The sequence below is a fragment of the Malus sylvestris genome, chromosome 8 (genome assembly GCF_916048215.2).
Source record: "Malus sylvestris chromosome 8, drMalSylv7.2, whole genome shotgun sequence".
Classification (NCBI taxonomy): Eukaryota; Viridiplantae; Streptophyta; class Magnoliopsida; order Rosales; family Rosaceae; genus Malus; species Malus sylvestris.
In genome coordinates this window covers 26,892,165-26,915,797 of record NC_062267.1, presented here as the reverse complement: position 1 = coordinate 26,915,797, position 23,633 = coordinate 26,892,165, and the positions used below count along the sequence as shown (strand labels likewise).

Below are 23,633 nucleotides of genomic sequence, written 5' to 3'. Positions count from 1 at the left end.
ATATCCGCATCCAAATACAGTAATAGTATTGAAATCGTCCATGATATTATATTCAATACAATCCGAACAGCTCCTCTCTTGAGCTTATTAATTTTTTTAGGAGCCATTGCAGCGTTCCATCGAATTTTAAACATAAAAGGCCAAATGTTCAAATTTATTTGAAAACAATAAGCAGTCTCAGCACAGCAGATACAAGGGCTTACTACAAAGACAAACTCCCGAAAGAATTGTGCAGTATCTCTCACCTTTTGGTTTTCCTCTATCTTTTTTACTGCCATTTTGTTTAGCTTGTTTTTTTTTTTTTTTTTTTTTTTTTGGGCTCCTCAGCAAGTCCAAGACGACGATCTCTTAATAACGGGCTTCATTTGCTTGTCCTCTTCGAGCGAAATCATCCCCAAGTGTGACGGATCCTCTAGCAACATCTTTGCAACCAGATATCCTGCTATCGACCATGTCTGGTACTTCCTTGCTTGTTTACCAATATATCTTCCGAGTTTCCCGTCATAATATTCTGGCCAAGCATCTTTTAGCAGACGACTCTCAGCAAGCTCAATTGCCCGTCTTGCGATTTGTGGTCTTCCCGTTTTAATGCACGCAGCAGTTAGCATCCATAGAAGCACTGCACACATGAGAGCGGAAACAAATCCAACAAAGAAACAAAGAGAGGTTGAGAAACATCGTACACAATTGTTTGGTGTAATAATATTATACAGAATCTTTCCAAACAACGGTCTCTGAATCAAAACACAACAATTTGATAATCCCATTAGGTTACCCTAATGTTTAAATGAATGCTAAGCAAGGGAATCGAATATCTCAGGCACGAAGCCTGCTTGGTTCATTTACAAAATTGAAAAAATAGATAACTGAGTGAAATATACAAATACAACCACTATTTTCACAATAATTTTCCGAAAAAACAAACTTGAAAAAAAGAAAAGAAATATCAAACTTACTTTCTCGGGATGAATATTCAGTTCAGAAAGTAAAGATTTGTAATGAAACAAAAGAAGGCTGCCATTTTATACTACTTGAACACTGTATTTAAAATGTGCTTTTCAAAGATCATCCACGCAGAGAACTCTTCCATTACGTAAAACATCCATAGTGTTTCAGATGAATGAATGAATGCAGGGAACCTTCCATTCCTCAACAATGGAGTACGTGTAGTACTTCAGATGAATAAATCAAAACGCAGCATCCCAATATCCTTAATGTAAAAAGATGATAAGATGTACCCATGAAATAAGATGAAGGCACCCACCAAGGAAGAACACTTTTGGTCAAGTACAAAAATCAAGTGCATCAAGTTGAAGGGAAGGGAAATTTGACAGGGGTATTAGTAAAGAGAGGATGATTAGAAATAGTGTTAATCAATTATATGGTATCACAGTAGGACCGACTGACAGAACATTTACCATCACAACTATTTTTGAATTTTAACTGCAGCAATAACATAGAAACTTCAAGTAGAGGGGCAAACCTGGCCAAGATCCTCCATTATGGTAACTCCATCTGGTATTCTTGGGATCACAACCAGTTACGATTCGCCACTCATGACTTTCTATTGCTGGATAACATATTTTTAATGGCATTTCTCCAACCAACTCTTCCCAACGAGATTCAATGAGATCCATTATAGCCATTGATTGCTCTGGGGTTGCAAGAGAAGCTAGAATTGCAACACAGTTACCCAAAGCAAACCATCGAAAATCCATCCTTGCAGGACTCACATTGCCAATAAAGTAGCCACCACGGCATGGCATAAAATCAAATACCCAATCTGGGATGGAATCAGGAATGACATTGAACTTATTTACAGCCGTGTGTGAGTACTCTTCAGTCTTGTAACGGTATATGTCATTTAGTTGTTGGAAATCAAGCCAGAAGTAACCTCGCATGTGGTAACTTAAGGCATGCAAACGCTTAACAATTCGTTCTATGAATTCTTTTCCTTCTCCATCAGGTTTCAGCATTGACAAGGCACATCTCAATGCCATAAAGAACAAAGCTTGGATTTCAATAGGATAACCATAAATTCCCTGGATAACCATATAATGTGTAAAATAAGATACGATTTTTTTTTTTTTGAAGTACCATAATATTGAAATAAAGCAATCAGGCAGACAAGAAAACTTGAAGTAAGCTATAAACCTTCATAAACGTGAAGACTAACGGACAAGAATTATCCTTTTTCGTTTTTTCTCTTACTAAAAATAAATAAATAAATAAAATCACTCATGAGCTTCTCAACCTTCATCTATTGGGACTACAAATCATATTCACTTTTATTATGGGTGGAATTTAGTGGGCTACCCATCCATACATGTCAGTAAATAAGGCATTAGACACTAACAATAGAACCACAAGAACATGACTTTTGACGCTTTAAATATTTACAAATTTCTTTCTATGCTTGCGAACTGATTAAAGCCACTTTTAATCAATGTCAATGCAGCTATCATTGTTGTCTTCAAATAAAGAAAGCAAGCATATACTGCTAATAAATATGAGCCTAGGGACCCATAAATACGAGCCTAGCCACATTTAAACAGTGTATCATCTACTTGAAATTAAAGCTAGCAAAGAAACCACAGTTGCAAACCTGTAATTTTATAATGGTTAGGGACAGAAAGACTAAAGCTTAATGACCTTATGATAGCCTTAAAAGGACTTCCCAAGCTACTTCTCATGTCCATTGGTAATTAAGTTTCTTTTCAAAAGAAGAGATTCTTGTGAAAATGAAGTGCAACATACCATTCTACGATCAATCATGGAGCATCCATCAGCACAAAGCAATGTTGGGAACGTGTCAAAACCTTCTGACAGACATAGAGTCAATATAAGCCTCATTCCTTTTTGACAATCTTCTGTTTCCGCAAGAGATAAATCCCCAGTTGACTTTGTATATGCACGGAGCAGTATAATCCACCAAAAACCAGAGTCAACAGGAGCAACTCGTCCAATTGCACTCTCTCCGAAATCTGCAATAATTGTATCTGACTTTCGGATAGGGTCATGAAGAACTTTGAAGCTTGCTGGCATTGCACCTTCCCCGAGCTTGAACCTGTCTATTCTCTTTTCCCATCCTTGAAGCTGCAGGGTCTTCAAGAGGAAGTTTTTAACTATCTCTGGCTCACCATTCATTAGGAAAGCCAGAGCACTTGGTACAAAATCTCGGACAAAAACCTAAACAAAATAACAATCATGTCAAGATTTAATGCTCATTTAACTGAACACTTCAAACTTATATGTTTTAGAGCTTTGTTTGCCTTTCCCCGAGGGTGTAATTCATTTTTTTGTCCAATCTTTTGCCAACATTGAAGAGAACAAGCGACATTTGCAGAATCAATAAGTTTCTCAGCGTCATCACCGCACGAGTCTAATTAGATATTTCTACCGATAGCAGATACTAAAAATGTCTATCAATATAGAGAGCGATCCAATTTTCCGCAAGTTGATTTGCTTGCCAAAATTATTAATCCAAAAACAGATAGATTATTGCATAATCTCACACATAAATTGAAAATAAAAACAAAAGGCAGGCAAGGGTTGAAAATTGTGAAAAGTTTACCTGATCATAATTCAAAACTTCCTCAGAGGCATGATCGTATGCAGCAATAGTGCCCACAGGCTGGTTACGAAAGAAGACCAAAGAGCGGCGGAGAGCTTCCCATGCCTCGGCAACCATAGGGTGGGGCTCGAACGAGTTGCGAGTAGAGGAAGCAGGAGTGTCAAAACCAGACCTTCCACCGGGGGAGTAGGTGCTGTCCATGTTGTCCAAGCCGACTCTTGTGAGGCCAATGGAGAGCTCACTCAGTGACCTCTCGTCGAAGGACCTCTGCCTCTCAATGTTGAGCCTGGGCTTGTCAAGAAGGCGCGAGAGGTCATAGTCATCCATGTCCGAAATGGAGCAATGCGAGCTCACATTTCGTAGCCCAAAGTTGGTCCCTTCCATTTCCTTTGTCTGTTTCTTCTTCTACTTCTTCTTCCTGTTCTTATTTCTTCCTCAACAATCGACTGAATCAAATCAAATCAAATCAAATCAAATGACTTACTTCACTCTCAGGTCTCAACAAATCTGAAAAATCTTTGTGTTTGTGTTGTGATCGACTCCTACCAAACCAATTTATATCTTATTAGAAAAACAACAACAATCAGACCTTATCTCACTAAGTGGGGTTGGCTTTATGAATCATAGAATGCCACTGCGCTCGGTTTTTAGGCCAAGTCTTCCGATAGTTATATCTTATAAGAAAAAGCATACAATTTTCATGAAATCACCTAAAAATCTTTCAGAAATAAAAAAAAAAAACAAAAACACAGAGAAAGAAAGCAGCTCCTGTGAGTACTAATACGTAAAATATTATTAGAATAATTAATCATTTTTTTTTATAAAATGGATACAAAAATATGCAACAAAACCAAAAATTCCAGATTATATAAACATTCTCTAACCGATTAAATCATCACAGCAGAGAAAATTAAACAAATATAAGCTTCTTACAAAATAATAATAACAAATAATGGAAGATCAAGATCAACCAGAAACATCTAGCATTAACAAATCGACAAATTCGTATAAGAAAAACCAGATCTGAACCTTCTCAGCAAAAAAATGCAAATTAAGGAGAGACAGAGAGAGAGGGAGCTTATACCTCCGAGAGAGAGAAAGAAGTCGGCGGCGGCGGAGGAGTCTCCGTCAGTGTGATCGGGCGATCGCCGAGATTTCGCCGGGGACAGGTCGGAAAGATGACAAATTATTATTACTCCAGTATTATTGGACGAGAGGTGAAGGAGAAGGAGAAAAGAGAGAGAAAAAAAGAGAAAGTCGTTCCACTCCTCCAATTTATAGCGTGGGAGGATAGCCGAGCAGCAAGAGATGGATATCTCAGTTTTTTAACTTTTTTAACTTTTTCTTCTTTTTTTATTTTTTTGTTTTAATTTTACAGCGGAAAAGGACAAAAGGAACCGGGAATGTAAGAGAGTACACCGGGAATAGCCGGTGAGAAAGCACGGGTGATTTGCCGACGTGGGGAAAACGACACCGTTGTAGCCCGTCAGTGTCTCTGTCTCTGACCCAGCTTTGGACTTTCCCCTGCCCGCACTCCGCAGGCACGCCCGCCATCAACTTGCATTATCCGTTGGTCTTCTTTCATTTAAAACATGCATACCAATTCCTTCCCCACTATTATTCATTGTGGTTAGGTAAGCTAATTAAATATTGAGAAATAATTTAATACATGTTGAATATGACGGAAAGAGATCATGTCCGGATCTCTCCTTCCAAAACCTAAGGATCAAGTGATCTGTACCTTTAAAAATTTAATCCAACGGCTAAAAATTATTATAATTTTTAAAAGTTTTTACGAACTTATCTGTTTGTAGCCGTTGGATCAAATTTTAAAGGCTCAGATCATTTGATCCCTATGCTTTGGAGGGAGAGATCCGGAGAGGATCTCTTTCCGATTATGACAGCTTCAATAACTTACACAATTCGGATGATACAATTTTTTTTTGTCGAAAAATGACATTTATTAAGTGGAAGAAAGATTATAGGCCAACGCAAAGAAAGACAAAATAATCCAAATACGTTGAAAAATTTCAAATACAAAATAATCCAAAAACATTGGGAAAAAATTGGATGTAAGTTTTGGAAGGGAGCTGCAAAAGTCCATTGATGCTTGTAATGAGTGGAATTTATTTTGTACATGATTCATTGGTCACCATTTATGAGAAATTCTAACTTCTCGACGTTGCTCGCCGCTAATCCGACAAAATGGCCACAAGTGATTTAGTTTCTTGGAATGCAATGATCTCTAGTTATGCCTCCCAAAGGCATGTGGACGGACACATTTGAGTTGTTACCATTGCTAGAAAGTGCTTAAGGATAGGTATTTTCAGGGGTGCACTTGAGTTGCTTTCTCAAACGAGAATTTGTGGTATTTTATTGAACTCGGTAGCATTGACGATTCGTTTGAGTGCTTGTTTGCACATTGGAGTCAATAAGTTAGGGAAGGCAATTCATGGTTTTGCGATTCGTAGTTGTTGTGATGGGTATGATAATGTTAACAGTGCGTTGATTACATTGTATTCCAAGTGCAAAGACCTTAGGAAAGCGTATACTTTGTTTGAATTGATAGAAGATAGCAGTATAATTACTTGGAACTCCATGCTTTCTGGTTATTCCTGCATAGATCGAGCAGATGAAGCTTCATTCTTATTTAGGGAGATGTTGTATTCATGAATTCAACCTAACTATGTTACTATTGCTAGCATCATTCCCCTCTTTGCTCGGGTAGCAAATCTTCAACACGAGAATGAGTTCCACTGCTACATTACAAAGCGTGTAGCATTTGATGATTGTTTATTACTGTAGAGTGCCCTTATGGACATGTATGCCAGATCGGGTAGGTTTTTATAGGCTAAAAGTGTATTTGATTCAATGTCAAAAAGAGATGGGCTCGAAAGAGGGAAATAGATAGGGCCCTGTAAGTTTTTAGTTCATTGCAGGGGAATTTACACAAAAGGGAAAGAGGAATTCTCAACAAAAAAAGTGCTATCTGAACTGAACGCGAAAATCGTTTTCCATTAGACGGTTGTTCTCATAACTCCACTTTCGACTTGGATTATATATCCAAAAAGGTCTGTCTCCTAAAAAGATTATTCTAGAATAAATAGGCAATAGTTAGGAGAGGTGCGCCAGCAGCAAGCAGAAGCAAGGTTATTAGATACCTCAGGTAGAATATATCGATTTTTTTCTAGATTAGAATTTTTAAAAGAGGTTTATGGAATTATATGGGTTCTTGTTCCTATTTTGACTCTTGTAGTGGGAATCAAAATAGGCATACTAGTAATTGTATGGTTAGAAAGAGAAATATCGGCAAGGATACGACAACGTATTGTGCAACGGGGACGAATGCTAGGTTAGAATCCGATACTAAACTTTTAAAGGAAATCATGGTGGCATACGAATCACCTTATCTTGATACCATTGCAAGTGTAAAGACCAATCCGCATGATAGGTCCCCATAGGTCTTGACACAAGGTTAGAATTCTAGCTCTTCCAGAGTGGTATCTCACTGAGGGCTCGTACCCCCTGGCGAATGAGGCCTTCTTTGCCTTCCAACTAAGCTGCACATGAAAGGCCCAAAGCCAATCCCAGGGAACAATGAGCTTCACAGGGTATGCATGTGAAGACCATTTCTAGTCTATTCGTGTTAATGAAATCCATCCCGTGAAACACCGGCTAGCCTTCCAAGCTAACTATGCGGGTTCGATTCTCGCTACCCGCTTTTACTTCATTTTTTTTATTAAATTAATAAGAAATAAGAAAAAATAGAATTAAATATATTAAGATTTTTATTATTTAAAAAATTGTGAATATAAATTAATGTAATGCATCATTGAGCGTTTTCTCCTTGGCAAAGAGAAATTTTACCATTCCACTATATCGGCATTATATATATTTTATTTAGTATTTATAATATTTTATAAATTATATATTTTATTTTATATATAATAAAATAAATTGTTGATGCACAAAACCGGAGGGGTCTTGGAACAACGTAAATCCGACCGTGAATCTGCATGAATGTAAATAACACAAGATGTATCGTGGTTCACCCCAGGGTTTGGGCTACGTCCACACTGATATTGTATTTCTCTAAGAGAATTGTGAATGAGAGAACCTCTATAATGTAATAGGGGATGTGAGAGGGTTAGGAGTTGGCATCTCCCAATTGTGAAAGTGAGGGGTCATTTTATAGAATAAGGGTTCCTCATTTATTACATATTTGCCCCTCCATTTATTACATAATTACATTTAAGTCCCCGAGTATTTATATGAGATCTAAATACAGAGGCCCTAAGTATGGTATAAACAGTAGTCCCCTAAGTCTTCAGTCAAGAGAGTCTTTTGGCTGGAGACTTGAAATTCAGTCCATGTGTGGGCCGAAGTAACCAGATGTCGTCTAAAACTGATGCTCGATATGAGGCGGTGCCCAATCTGAAATGATGCTCAACTAGAAGTAGCACATGTTACGAGGCTGCTCTGCTTGTGGCTTATGTTGCCTTGGTTGGCTCGGCTTGTGGCGTTTGAAGGTGAGAGAGTCCTTTTTATAGAATAAGGGCTCGCTCCTCAATACATAAATATGGGCTAGAGTTGATGTTTGCGGCGAGGCGATTGCTCAGTAGGCGGTGATGCTCTCTAATGATGGTGAGGGAGTCCCTTTTATATAATAAGGGCTCGCTCCTCAATACATGAATAACGGGCTAGAGTTGATGCTCTCTAATTATGGTGAGGGGGTCACTTTTATAGAATAAGGGTTCGCTCCTCAATACATAAGTGATTGGTGCTTTCTAATGAAAATGAGGGAGTCTCTTTTATAGAATAAGGACCCGTTCCTCAGTACATAAATAATGGGCTAAGTCCCCCAAGTGTTTTTCATGAAGCCCAGTTGAGGCCCAATATATGGTACATAATGTAGTCCCCCAAGTCTTCGGTCAATAGAGTCTGTTGGCTGGAGATTTCAAACTGAATCCATGTATGGGCCGAAGTGGCGGTTGTTCGGAGGTAGTATTTGTATACCCTGTACTGAAGCTTTGTAAGTGAAGCTTTGAAGCTGGAGCTTTTGTAAATGAAGCTTTTGAAGTTAAACCTCTGTAAATGAAGCTTTTGAAGCTAGAGCTTTTGTAAATGAAGCTTTTGAAGCTAAAGCTCTGTAAATGAAGCTTTTGAAGCTAAAGCTCTGTAAATGAAACTTTTGAAGCTAGAGCTTTTGTAAATGAAGCTTTTGAAGCTAGAGCTCTGTAAATGAAGCTTTTGAAGCTAGAGCTTTTGTAAATGAAGCTTTTGAAGCTAGAGCTTTTGTAAATGAAGCTTTTGAAGCTAGAGCTCTGTAAATGAAGTTTTTGAAGCTAGAGCTTTTGTAAATGAAGCTTTTGAAGCTAGAGCTTTGTAAATGAAGCTTTTGAAGCTGGAGCTCTGTAAATGAAGCTTTTAAAGCTAGAGCTTTTGTAAATGAAGCTTTTAAAGCTGATTAACATGAGTGATGCTCATGAATGTTTATGTTGATTGACATGAGTGATGCTCATGAATGTTGACATGGGTGATGCTCATGAATGTTTATGTATGATTGAATGAGTGATGCTCATGAATGTTTATGTATGATTGATATGAGTAATGCTCATGTATAATTTAAGGTACTGGGCGTACTTTTGATCACCTGGTTGGTGGTAATAGCGGCAGGTTGCCGAATAATTTTGGAGTACTAGGCGTACTTTTGATCACTTGGTTGGTGCTATTTTGGGCTTATGGGCCTTCACCCTCCACACAACATTCCAGCCCATTTATTTTGGGCTTTGCCGTTTTTTATTTTTTATTTTTTATTTTTTATTTTTTATTTTTACCCTTTAATAGGGTTTATACAAATATCTCCGAAAGATATGAAAAATAAATTACATCATTCAAAAATAAAGAAAGTAAAACACATCATTCTGGTAGGGTGTTTATTCATTGCTTTTGCTTGTGTTTTTCTGCTGCACTCTCTCTGTCTCTTCACCTGGCAGACAGAAGGAATCATAATAATAGGAAAATCTTTTGCTTTTCTTCTTTTCTTTTTTCCTTTTTTCTTTTCACTTTTGCTTTGCTCTTTTCTTTTTCTCTTTTTCTGAAATATTCTTTAGTAACATCATCTTTTTCTTTTTCTATTCTGTTTCCACTGCCTTTAGACCCATGGAGAGACAAAAGAGACAGAAAAGCTGAAGCTCTCCGCATGATCCTGGAATTTTGAACCAAAGCACTTTGCCCAACCATTTTCTTTGCTGCTTTTCTCAGTTTTTTTATGATGATGATGTCGGCAAAACCTCAGTCCCTCAACACCTACAGATTCCCCAAAAACAGCTTGCTCTACAATCCCTCCTTGATCCAACCCACGGCCCGGGTGATCTTCCGGGTCATGAAAGTTTCCCCCCGTTGCGGCGACTCGTGTTTGAACAATCTCGTTGCCCGCGAACATCCCGTATGCCTCGCGGTAGTTCAAGGTGTACCAATGCGTCGCGTATTTTGAAACAACGTAGGGGGATCAGGGGTTGAACGACGTCGTTTCGGACTGAGAAGGCGGAGGGTGCCAGTGGCAACGACGTCGGTAGTGTAATCCGGGATTTCAAACGAGACGACGACGTGCGATTGGGCTGCGAGGTTGTAGACAGCGGCGTTAAACGGAAGAATTGGATTGAGCTGAAGTCGACCGGGGACTTGAATTTTATAAAGGATCGGTGAATTGGATCGGATCTATATGAGAGGTTTGAAATCGGGTATGGTTGAGGGGCTGATGGGAGAGCGGTGTCGGAGTGCGGTTTTGATGAAACCCCGGGAAAATGAGAAGTGAAAGCAAAGCACGAATGTATCTAGCCAGATCTTATGTCCTCAGCTTTTCATGGTTGTAAATCTCTCCATTCACTGTGACAACAAGCGACTTATCCTCGTTGTAGAGAGGTCGATCACCAAAGGCAGGGTCAATGATGGCCAAACTCTGATGAGCCAAAAAACAATCTCTATGCTGGTATAACTCACTCAAGTCAGGTCCACGGTGCTTCAATCTGCACGAAAGCTCAAGAAGTTTAGACCATTTTGGCGAGATTTTTCCTGCGGTGTTGGCAAACACGTCACAAAAAATACCGATATTTCAAATGGATCCCTCAAATACTCGATATAGCCTCTTCTCCGGTGGGCTTGAGCTCTCTTAAGGGCTTATGTTCCCTTTAATGTAGTCTACTGCCTTCACCTTTGGAAACATGCAAAAATGTGCTCCTGCTTTGCTTCTTAAACAAAGAGGCATAATAGAGTGCCAACCGTCATTTGGTCTTGATTTCATGCTGAAGGGTGGAACCAGGGATCAATAAAAGCCTTATCCAGATCTGTTGTTGGAAGAGTGATACTTATCACCGAGTGAATGAGCCAACGCACCCACCGCCGAGATGCAAAGCAGAGAATAGAAGAGATGAACGTTGAGGTGGTGTGTGGCTGAGATCCACACATTATTTTTCTTCTCTCTCCTGGTCCTGACAGAAATCAGCAAATGAAAGCTGGCGCAGATTCACGACGGAGGTGAAAAAGATGAAAGAGAACCGACACAACTTTTCGTATCGATTCCCACAAACGGCACCAAATGTTGATGCACAAAACCAGAGGGGTCTTGGAACAACGTAAATCCGACCGTGAATCTGCAAGAATGTAAATAACATAAGATGTATCGTGGTTCACCCCAAGGTTTGGGCTACGTCCACACTGATATTGTATTTCTCTGAGAGGATTGTGATGGAGAGAACCTCTGTAATGTGAGATGGGATGTGAAAGGGTGAGGGGGCTTCAGGCTTAGGAGCTGGCTTCTCCCAATTGTGAGAGTGAGGGATCCTTTTATAGAATAAGGGCTCCTCATTTATTACATATTTGCCCCTTCATTTATTACATAATTACATTTAAGTCCCCCGAGTATTTATACGAGATCTAAATACGGAGGCCCTAAGTATGGTACAAACATAAATAAATAAAATTTCATTTTTTTAACTTATGTTGTTATTATTATAGTTATACAATAATAATACAAGATGCTCAACCATTTCTCAAGACTATATAACTAATAAATGCTACATTCACTAGTAACGAACAGCAGGAATCGCATAAAAAATTTCACAATAAAGTTTGCCAATCCACCGGTGAAGATAAAGGTACATCCTAAGAAAGAAACTCTAGCTCAACAAAGGGCCATATAAGTGCGCTTAGCACATTAATCAGGCTGTGAAGTGAAGGTCACATGGGTTATGAGACGCGATTAAGTGTAGGAATTAGTGCTGGAAGCCCTTGTAGTAAGCATAAAATTAAAAGTAGCCCTAAGCTTATTCAAAGTAACTTATACTTCCATGATTGCAGGATATGAAGTCCAGGGTGCAGGAAAAGCTGCACTGAAGTTATTCGAAGAAATGAACTTGTTACATGTTGTCGATGCACAAAACCGGAGGTCTTGGTACAACGTAAATCCGACCGTGAATCTGCATGAAATGTAAATAACACAAGATGTATCGTGGTTCACCCCAAGGTTTGGGCTACATCCACACTGATTGTATTGTATTTCTCTGAGAAGTGAGGGAGAGAGAGAGCTCTGAGAGTGAGAGCGTTGAGAGGGTGAGGAGCCTTAGGAATTGGCCTCCTCCAATTGTGAGGGTGAAGGGTCCTTTTATAGAATAAGGACTCCTCACTTATTACATATTTGCCCATTCCTTTATCATATAATTACATTTAAGTCCCTCGAGTATTTGTACGAGATCTAAATACGAGACCCTAAATATGGTATAAACAGTAGTCCCCCAAGACGGGTTGTACATTTCATCACCTGGTTGGTGGCATGAATGGCTAGTTGCCAAATGATATTGGAGTACGGGTTGTACATTTCATCACCCGGTTGGTGGTAATAGCGGCAGGTTGCCGAATAATTTTGGAATACTGGGCGTACTTTTGGTCACCTGGTTGGTGGTAATAGAGGCGGGTTGCTGAATACTTTGGAGATCTAGGTGTATTTTTGATCGCCTGGTTGGAGCTATTTTGAGCTTATGGGCCTTCGCCATCTACACAACATTCCAGCCCATTTATTTTAGGCTTTGCCATTTTTTTTTGTTACCCTCTGATAGGATTTATACATATTACCCTCTGATGGGGTTTATACAGATGTCTCCGAAATATAAGAAAAATAAATTACATCATTCAAAAAGAAATTATCGCCATTATGTCTGCTTCTTTTTATCTTCTTTTGCTTTCTGCTTTTCTTTTCTGCTTTCTGCTTTTGTTTCCACCATCTTGAGATGATGGACCACGAAGGCTTGTAGCTATCATCGTCAATATTTTGGTCATGGAGAAGATATAATAATAAAAGTATTTGGTGGTCGGTTAAAAGCCATGATCAAAAGAATCTTTCCCAGTAGATGATGTCAAGAAAAGAAAACCCACCAGAGACTGTCTGTAAACCGAATAATCATACCTCATCAAGTTGACTCGGAGGTGGAGACTCAGCTCACTGGACAACTCGTACATCTGACCTAGACCTAACTATCAAGCTCCTTTTGCAACTGCACATCCTTCACTGAGCCACCCATGGAGAACAGAGTCTTCTGAATTCGGAAAACTTACCCGCCCATGAAGATGGAGCTCCTTTTGACAATAGCATAGCATCGATGATCATCCTAGACCGCACACATTATCTCAGCCACAACCAGCAAATCCAAAGACTGCTCTGCTCTGCGACTCCTTCAGCTTTTGTTTTTTTTTTTTTTTTTGCGTCCTGGGCTGGGCGGCCCAACCCTGTTCACCGCCCTTGATTTTCTCAGGTAGGGCATAATTGACGGTGAGGACTCGGCCGTAGAGCTCGACGCCATCTATATTGTCCATGGCAGCGGTAGTGTCCTCCCTATCTAAAAACGTGATGAACCCAAAAGAGCGGAGGTGACTTCATCCAGCGGCGTCTTTACGTCCTTGATGCCCTCAAAGGGTATGAATGTCGCGTGGAGTATCGACTTGTTCAACTTTTCTGCCAATCCTCCGACGTACATCGTGTTCTTCTACACTACTTACTGCGTCTTTCCCCCAATCTTCACAGTTCAATATTTTTTGGTAAATTTGCAGATTTGAGATTTTGGATTTGCAGCGAGTTTAGATCTGCGATTCGGAGGATTTGGTGACGGTCCGACCGAGTGAGGGCGGTTAGCTGAGAGACCGTTTGCTAGGAACAGAGTTTGAAGTAGTCCACCTAAATCCAGGAATGTAAATGCTCCGGTGCCGGAAACCAGAACTGACGAGATGAACATTACGGCGAAGCATATGCACACACTCTTTTTGGTGACCATATTCTCCAAAAATCTAGATTTCTGGAGACGAAACCGACGTCGGAGTTGTGAATTGAAATGCAGAAAAGCTATGGTTTGTAGATGACAAGATGTACGTGTGGAGAAAGCAACGGGCACGGAGAGATAGCAGAAAAGGTTTGGAATGCGTGCTGCGTGACGTCCTCGGCGATATTGACAGTGTCGAAATCTTCTATGGCGGCGTAGAGATAGGAGGGAGCCTTGGCAAACATGTGACCGTGCCGTTTTGCAAGCTGTCCTCCGAGAAGAGCTCCATTGGTGGAATTTCTGGGGAGCGTGAAGGAAGCTAAAACGGTGGCCAGGGGACGAGAAGGGAGTCGAAAGAGGAAAAAGCAGAGAAGGTGATAAAATAGCCATTGGTTCATAAAAAGGTTTTTGAGGGGTTTGTGTGGGGTAAGACCAGGAGAGTATGTGTTTGTTCTACTTACCCATTTCTGGGTTTCTAGAGAGAGAGATGGGACTAGGATTTTGGTTTAGTGTTTCTATGATTTTGCAGATTCACGGCGGAGGTGAAAAAATAAAAAAAGAACCGACACAACTTTTCATATCGATTCCCACAGACAGCGCCAAATGTTGATGCGTAAAATCAGTAAGGACTTTAGTACAACAGAAAGTGTTAAGTTTGTGACCTTCACTAGATTGCTCTGGTTACTAGTATAAATAAGTATGTAAATGGATAGAGATATGGAAGCAAACACAAGATCTACGTGGTTCACCCAGATTGGCTACGTCCACGGATTATAGGAGTTCTCATTAATTGTGAAGGGTTTACACAAGTACATAGGTTTAAGCTCTCCTTTAGTGAGTACAAGTGAATGATTTAGTACAAATGACATTAGGAAATATTGTGAGAGAATGATCTCTATTTATAGAAGAGAGTTTATAGTTTCATTCTAACATTGACACGTGTCGTGTTGTGATTGACTTTTGATGTTAACACGTGTTGTGCTATGATTGGCTTCTGATGTCAACACGTGTCGCGTTGTGATTGGCCTCCTGGTTGGAGTGAAACTCTTCTAGGTCCTTGACGGTATAACGTTGACCGGTGCTCAGTAGTTTCAGGATTGGTCAAGTATGGTACAAACACATGTAAAACCAGATCACGTAACAATGGTTTCAATCCTATCAGCTTATAGCCATTCCGGTCTAGTAATCCAAGGCCAAATATTGTTTGAAAAGATCCTGAGTGTATACAATATAATTCTCGATATAGAGCACTATGCGTGCATGGTTGATCTCTTTAAGAGGCTCGATCTACTAACAAGGCAAATGATATTTATCGCAAAGATGCCTTACAAGCCAGCTTCTGCTATGTGGGCTACTCCTATCAAAGCATGTCGGTTTCATGGAAATGTAGAGACAAGAGAATGAGTAGCTAAAAAACTGTTAGAAATGAAACCGAAAATTTTTGGTTACTATGTGTTAATCGATAACATGTATATTATTGTTGGTTGTTGGAATAACCTAACGAGACTGAGGGCTTTGATAAGGGACTTGGGTGTGAGGAAGGCGGTTAATGGGGGCGATGGATTTTCACCCTTTTTGGTGGGGGAGGGACACAACAAATCAACTAAGAGATGAAATTTATCTTTTGTTGGATGGTTCAATGGAGGTAATGAAAGATACTGATTCTGTTGTCGATGAGGATTTTAGTTCAGATTATGATGTTTTTGAGGATTACAATTCAAGAAAGAGTCGATTATACTTGAAGAGATAAGTAAAATAGAGAGTATTGTTGGAGATCATAAGTTAAATTGACTGGCTAAATTAGGTTTTTGACATTATTCACTAACTAAAATAGCAAAAGTTTAACAATATTGTTAAACCACCTAACTTCGCCCCGCTTGATGGTTTATAGTCTTAGCTGACAATGGTTTGAAATAATGTCAACCTGAGTGAATTTGGAACCTCTCCAGACTTTGGTATAACGAGCCTAAGGACCAAGAATCCGGGTCTTCGGTCTATATGAAAGAGAAATCGAAGGCTTTGATATGTGTGAAGTGGGCTAGCAAAATGAGTTTATGGGAACTGTCAGATTCAATTTGAGTGGTTCGAATTCTCTAGTCCTTAGACTTGAGACATTAAGATCCAAAGAAGATCTCTGTCCGACCTGAGTGATGTGCGTGGCAGCGGTTCGGGGTCAAAACCGAGGCTTGATGTCTACTCCTACTTTCTAACAATGCTCTTTTTTGCCATTGCCCCCAAATGACAACCCTCGTTGCCACGACCAAAACACACCCCTCACCCATCTAGGCACCACGGAAATGCATTGGCAAGAAACACTTTCATCAAAAACGTTTTCAGTAACTTTAAAAGCATTTCCAAACGAGTCCGATTATCAGTTTTGTGAATTATCTAAAACTACATTAATAAAAGGGTAAATTGTAGCAACGGTCCCTTAACTTTAACTCAATTAGAGCAATAGTCCCTCAACTAAAAATTCATTATCATTGGTCATTTAACTCATCGAAACATGCAGCTATGGTCCCTCAACTAAAAATTCATTACCATTGGTCCCTCAACTTTAATTCAACTGGAAAAATGGTCTCTTAACTTTAACCTAATTGGAGCAATAATCCCTCAAACTTTAACCCAATTGTAGCAATGGTCATTTCAATATAACTTATTTTGACAAAATTTTGACGAAGTTGACGAAAATGACCATAACTAAACGTTTTGATGAGTTGAAGGACCCCAATTGTAGCAATGGTCCTTCCAACATAACTTATTTTGACAAAATTCTGACGAAGTTGACGAAAATGACCATAGCTACACATTTTGATGAGTTAAGGTACTGTTTGGTACGTGGGATGGGACGAGACGCAGTGGGATGGAACACCCTTGTCCCACGTTTGGTGCGCTAAAGACAGTGGGACATGTTGTCCCACAAAACAAGTTTTGGCTGAATTTTCGTTCCACCTCCCCCCTGGAACGATTCGTTCCACCCCCGTGGAACACAAAATTTTAACATTTTAAGACAAAAATGTTCATTATCTTTTTCAATATTTACACCATCCAAATCATAAAACAAACCCTAATCCATCTTCTCTGCCGCTGCCTTTCTTTTCCCGTAGCCTTCATTTTCATCCTTGTCCTCTCTTCATCATCTCCCGTACCCACCGATTGCACCCAGCCAGCAGGCAACAACACGGAGCCACTTCTGTCGCGCTGTAGATTTACCCAGATATCTCAATTTTTTTTTATGCTCATTTTGTGTTTCGATTGAAAGTTTTCTGGGTTTTTGCTATATCTATTTGTCATCAGCTTTGATTTTTTTAATTACTGAATCTTTATGTTTGTAGATATTAATTTATTTAATCTAAATCAATTGATGACCCAACTGCATTTCTTAGCGTCTAGGAACTGGCGATTCAAGGTCTAGTATCCCCTACTAGGACCAGACAAAAACCCACCTCCCAACTTTGAACCATCCATCTTGCCACACTCAATCACAATGCCCTTCAAGTTTTCTGGGTTTCTGCTATATCTTGCGAGGTTGAACACATGGTCAATATTCTTAGTAACCTTCAAGCAATTATCCATGACCCTGAGGTCAGCAAGATGGAATTCATGGCAAAACATATCTTTAGTCATGTGCTAGTAGGGGTGGGTTCGAAAAACCGAAGACCGAAAAAAAGGGGACGGAAAACCAGACTGAAAAACCGAACCAAAATTGTCAAATCAAACCGAACCAAATTAGGTTGGTTTGGTTTTGGTTTTTGAGGTTCGAAAACCGAACCAAACCGAATCAAACTGAAATATATTTTAATTATAAAAAACACAAAAAAAAATTATAGCCAAGGAGGTTCGAACCCCTTCCCGCTTTGTTGAGTATCTTTCACTTAAACTAGTTTGATAGCAAGTTTTTTCTTGCTAATACCGTTATGAGTAACATATTTATAAAAACATGGATCATAATTGTTTAATAGGTTATCAATTCCCATCTTTCATCCCAATCCCAACTTTTCTTTAAGACTTTAACCATAGCCTCTTCGTTCCCAATTCCCATCTTTCATCATCCTCTTCTCTCTCTCTCTCTCTCTCTCTCTCTCTCTCTCTCTCTCTCTCTCTCTCGGTCTTCAATCACTCTCTTAAACTTTGTCTCTCATTCCCAGGGACGACCATTCTCAGTCTTAATCTCTCACACCTCACCGTCAACTTCTTCTTGCCGTTTGGAGTCTCAATCTCTCACACCTCACCATGAAACTCTTTGAATCTCAAATGTTCCGTCCATTATTTTATATAGTTTTAGAGGTTTGGTTTGAATGTTTGCTATCTGTGGTTTAGGGTTTTGATCGATGAAGGTTTTGATAATTAGGTTGGTTGTGTGCGTTAATGACCCCTTTTTTAACAGGTGAATTAATCGAAGAGATCTCTACTAGACCTAAAGCCTATGAAGAAGAAGAAGAAGAAGAAGAACCTTTTTTAACAGGTGAACCAATCAAAGAGATATCTACTAGACCTAAAGCCTAAGAAGAAGAAGAAGAACTGTATAGCAGGATACCTTTTAATGATTGCAATTCAATGGTTCACTATCAACATTACTGATATGAGCCCTAACTAAACCACCTATTACTAAGTATTAGATTTTATCACAAAATGTCTCGATAATATTAGAGATGAAATCCTTCATATCTTAATTATACATTTTTTTTGTTACATGCCGATGTGGAATCCTATTTTCCAACACATACCAAATCTAAATGTGAGTGACTATAAATTTCTTAACAAGAAAATTGAAACATTTTAGTTTTCTTTGGAGAAGTATTTAGTTATGTCTAATAATATAAAAATATGTGTACAATTTTTTGTCTACACCGTATTACCAGCACGAAACATCACAGTAGTGTTGTACCTGTACTCTTTCCTACCCTAACTTTCTCACTCTCTCTTAATCAAATAATTCTCAGTAAAAGTTTGAACTGAAAGTAAATTTTGATATAAATAGACTAGAACAAAGGCTAGTAAGTAGTCAACAAATTATTACTCTTGTTGTTAATTTCTGTGAAAGAATTAAAAAGGTGGATGTAAAAAAACGAAAAACAAATATAAATGCATCCAGAAAGATACTAATTTATAACTATTTCTCACATTTACACCATCAATCCCAAGAACAAAAAAGACCCTGTTTTTTAACAGGTGAATTAATCAAAGAGATCTCTACTAGACCTAAAAGTAGAAGAAGAAGAACAACAACAACAAAAACAAAAATAAAAAAAATTGAACCAGGCTGAAACCGAACAAAAAAAAATCGAAAAAAAATTGAACCGAACTGAACAAAAGTTTTGGTTCGATTTCGATTTTGGCAAAAAACCGAACCATTTTAAACCCAACCCAACCCTATGTGCTAGTGTAAAAAATATATCATAGATAAACATATAGGTGTTCAAATATGAACAAGTTCGAGAAAAAAAAAAAACATGTCCATTCCCGTTCAGTCCCATGCGTAAACATTGTATCAAACAACAGACAGAACAAGAGTAAGTTAGTCATTTAATCTTTTGGTTCCGTTCCGTCTTGCGCGTACCAAACGCAAAACGGAACAACCGTCCCGTTCTGTCATGTGCGTACCAAACTTAACAAGGAACATCTGTTCTGTTCCATCCCGTCTGCGTACCAAACGGTACCTAAGGGACCAATGATAATAGATTTTTAGTTGAGGTAGCATTGCTTCAATTTGATTAAAATTGAGGGACCATTGCTACAATTTACTCTTAATAAAACTTTATTTGTCAACCAAAATAGAGTAACAAGACAATTTTGTCTTCTACCACAAAACAAAATCATGGACAGTAAAGTAAATTCACACAAACTAAATTTTACAGTTTTTTTTCAAAGTCTCACCCAAAGGTGATCCTAACATCCTTTAATTTTGAAAAATAAAATATAAAAAACAAAACTTCTCTCTCTAATCCACATTTATTTTTTCTCCCTTTCTCCTTCTCATTTTAAAATAAAAATAAAATTTATTTTCACATACAAAGTGTGGGTTATATGCTAATTAATTTATAAAAAAGAAAAAAAAAACGTGTTTTCTTTCCTGGAATTCAATTTAATGGTAAAATTGGAATATTTGGTGAACGGCATTGCGGGGGCAAAGTAGAATTTTCCCACAATACTAATCCAAGGTCTGTTGTCTATCTAGGGGGACCCTCCCTACACACTGCATCTCGCCGTCTTCAGTCAGCTGCCGTCCGCCCCTCTATCTCCATCTTGCGACTGAGTTCCCTCCTCTCAATCTCCATCGCCACCGCTACCGCAACCACAGTATCATCTGCTCCGTCTTACTTGGTAATCAAATACTGTAATTTTCATTCCTATTGTATTTATGGATTTCGTTTGATTATTAAATTTTGTTTCTCTGGAAAGGGAAAAGAATAAACTGAATAGTTTTCAATTATTAATTTTGAAAACAGGCAAAGCAATATATATCTTTTTGTGATGATTACTAATATTAATCGGATTCAATATGCTTTAGCGTTAAAATTTACTGGTATGATTTGGGTCTAAAATGATATTGTATCTGGTTCATTTGCTTTTTGTTCTTGTTTTCGGTTTCGGTTTGTATGCTTTTGGTTAATTGTTTGTTTGGTTTCTTAATTCGAATTTACGGATTCATTTTTAAGGTGTTATGGGTTGATGATTATTGTACATTTGTGCAATTGTTTGTTTGTGGCCTAAATTGGTAAAAAATTGAAGAACATAAAACAATGGGCTCAGGGCCCCAACCGATCAAATCGGCCAGGTGAAGTTGATCACTTTGCCGATAGGTTTGGTTCGGTTAGGTTGTTAGTTTGCTGCCTAAGTCAAACCAGACCTGATCATGTTTAAACATTGGTTCAGGTGCGTGGTTTGGGACTCGTACCAAACTAATTCACACCTTGCCCAGACTAGTTTCTGGGATGTTGCTTGTTTTGGTTGATTGATGTCCAGCATCTCCCTCTTCTAAAATCCAACTGTAAGATTTGGATTGTTCGCTGACGCTATCTTTCTCTCTCTTTACCGTGTGGATAATAAAGAACAGAACATAACCTACTTAATTGAAAATACCAAACTGTTTCAGTTGGCGGCAGTGAGAAACAAATGAATGAGCAGTCATCCTTATGGTGATTGTGTTACCAGTTTAGTTATATTCAAGTGCTTTTATAGTGTCGTATTGAAGTTTACAATTTTACGGTTTAATAGCTTATGAAAAAAGTGCAACATGCCTTAAGAGGTCCTGGACATAAATCATTATTCATAGACATCGCCCTTATGTCCTCTTCCATATAACCTTGGCAAATGTGATTGTATTTCTAAGTCCTCGAGTTTTTTCGTGCAAACTAACATCCAACAAAAATGATATCTGAATCGTATCGTGAGACTTGGGCATCTGCAACTCTATAGCCAGCTCTTCTTCAATTAAAATAGAAAAAAATTTGGTGTGCATTTGATTATTAAGGTTTCTCAGTTAACCCATCATTGCCATAGTAGCAGCGAAATGTTCTGGATACCTAGCTAAATAGAAATCAACCTTCTTTCGATTTTGTGAACTGGTGAGATGATCCTTTCAGCAGAGAACAACGTACTGTTTGAGATTGGATTGTAAGTTTGACCATTAATTACAGTTACATAGAACATTGGACAGAATGCTAAAAATAAAAAAACAAACTGGAAACAATGCTTGAAATTAGTAAGTTATAATGTTAGATAATAAATGTACTCATGTTATATTCTCATTCTTCAAAGGCTGGAACCTTTTAAAGATTTGATGGGATTCTGTAGTTGCCCCCTTATTATCTGGTCCCTTGATTGAATATAGTTTTGATTTTATTATATGGTCCTAGAAAGTGGGAATCTGTAGGCTCCAGAAAATATCATGTTTTATCTTTGTTTTATATTTACTTTTATTGTGTGTTTCTTTGGACGTTTGTGTTGAGTGTATGCATTTGGTTGAAGAAAGTGTTACAGACTCTCAGCTAAGCAGAGGAATGGCATTGATGAGGGGAGAGCCACTAGTGGCAAAACTGGCAGCCTTGGCTAAGTATGTGGTCTTTCCTGGAGCCATGGCCGCAGCTGTCATCTATTCCCCTCCTGGTTACGCTCTCAAGAACGATCCTAAATCCACCAAATAAGACTAGCTCGGTCAGTACCATTTTCTCTGCAAGAGTCAGGTGTTTTTAATTTCTCTTGTTATGACTCTGATTTTATACCTCCATTGTGATTTGGATGATTTTGCAAGTTAGTGCTTTTTTGGCTTTACCTTTCACAACCTTCAATCATTTGTGTTGAGATATTACCCACATATATGCTTCATTATATATCGTTAAGGGCCTCCGGATGTGCTCAAGGTATTATAGGTTACGTGTTTTGTATGCATTGGATAAAAGAGAAACTGACCACTTTTAACACCCTCTGATGATGGGCATTTGATGTTGCTTTGGGACTCTCTTTATGTTTTCCTTGAGAATGGTGGTTATTGATATCAGAGGTGTACTTTGCCTCAACAAAAGCACAGGAGGAACCGAATTGGATGATGTCATAGACTAAGAAGACAATGAAAACAGTGAATGAATGATGTGCTTAATCACTTGGGAAAATGACTCTGCGTCACTGGCAGGGCAGGTGAATAACTTGCAAAACGCTGATTGAATAGAAATACAACAAGAAAGCCTGGGGTCAGCTGTATGAATCATATAGAACACCACTGCTTTCAGCGCCAAGTCTTCCATTAGCTCCAAGTACTATATGTCTTTTCTTAAAGTCTCTGTTCAAGTATTCCTAGATCTTCGTTTATCTCTTTTGCCTTGAGCCTCTGTCTCATAATCACATTTTTTAACCGGAGCATCTGTTAGTGTTCGTTTCACATGTCCGAATTTTCTACTCGAAAGAGAACCTAAATAGGATTTATTGCTTCAATTCAAGATTGAATTACATTATCTTTCACAGACGTTTTTTGTTACAAGAGAGAATAGTACCGATCCAAGATTCCTAACTAACAAAACAGCCAGTCACTAACTATGCTGCTGTTTTGGACAGAAACTAACTATGCTGCCAGCTGCTGAGGCGGCTTTATTTGCATAAGCAATCGGCATGTGACAATATTCATTTGAAGTTCTAAACAACCAAGACAACTATACTTGTATTTCTGCCAACATTAGTGGCACTTCTCCTTTAACGTTCTTTTTATTGCTTGTGGACATTGATACAATTCAGAAACTAAATGCCATACTGTTACTAATTGTGAATTTCCTTTTGTACAGGGGCCTACTGCATGGAAGGTGATGCTAGAAGGACCATAACTAAATACGTCTCTCCCTTTGTTCAAATTTGGTATGTAATAATCTGGGCTAAATAGTTGCTCAATCTGAGGGGTGTTTCCTGCTTCCTTTGAAGAACTTAGACCGCAAACTGTTTGGATGTACTTTCTCATTGTGGTTTCCCCGTTTGGAACGTACTCTCTACAAAAAACGCTTTGGATTACAATAATTTTTAGATAACGGCAGAGTGTAGAAGTGCTGCAAGCGATGATAGGCTCTCTGTAGACTCTGTTACTTGTCAGTGTTACTCTTAATTTGAATTCAAATGGTTACAGTTTTCTTTTACTTTTTTATTTGCGGGGAAATGGGATATGAACTTGGGACGCTGAAAGAGAAATACCACTAAACCAGTATCGAGTTGGCAATATTGTGGTTTTGTTTGAATCCGAATGCTTGGCTTATAATTGTGTGCGCTGTTAG

At 38.6% G+C, this 23,633-nt stretch overlaps 1 protein-coding gene, 1 long non-coding RNA gene and 1 pseudogene across 3 annotated transcripts; 2 read left to right on the top strand and 1 right to left on the bottom strand.

Annotated features, from left to right (window-relative positions):
- Positions 1 to 23: 23 nt before the first annotated feature.
- On the bottom strand, positions 24 to 4,856 carry LOC126631875 (probable alkaline/neutral invertase D). Of its 2 annotated transcripts, none has more exons than XM_050302066.1 (5): positions 4,659 to 4,856; positions 3,575 to 4,116; positions 2,758 to 3,189; positions 1,484 to 2,042; positions 24 to 619 (listed from the first exon to the last, which is right to left on the bottom strand). In XM_050302066.1, the coding sequence occupies exons 2-5, from the start codon at positions 3,956 to 3,958 to the stop codon at positions 324 to 326; spliced, it is 1,671 nt and encodes a 556-aa protein (XP_050158023.1). In that variant the 5' UTR covers positions 3,959 to 4,116; positions 4,659 to 4,856; the 3' UTR covers positions 24 to 323. The 2 variants fall into 2 exon arrangements, with proteins under 2 accessions (XP_050158023.1, XP_050158022.1); XM_050302065.1 differs by having other exon boundaries at positions 3,575 to 4,020; positions 4,659 to 4,855.
- Positions 4,857 to 5,637: 781 nt separating this feature from the next.
- On the top strand, positions 5,638 to 15,631 carry LOC126631494 (pentatricopeptide repeat-containing protein At1g71490-like; annotated as a pseudogene).
- Positions 15,632 to 20,028: 4,397 nt separating this feature from the next.
- On the top strand, positions 20,029 to 23,498 carry LOC126633422 (uncharacterized). Its single transcript, XR_007627054.1, has 3 exons — positions 20,029 to 20,205; positions 21,853 to 22,038; positions 23,157 to 23,498. It is a non-coding gene; the product is annotated as an uncharacterized LOC126633422 (long non-coding RNA).
- Positions 23,499 to 23,633: the final 135 nt, after the last annotated feature.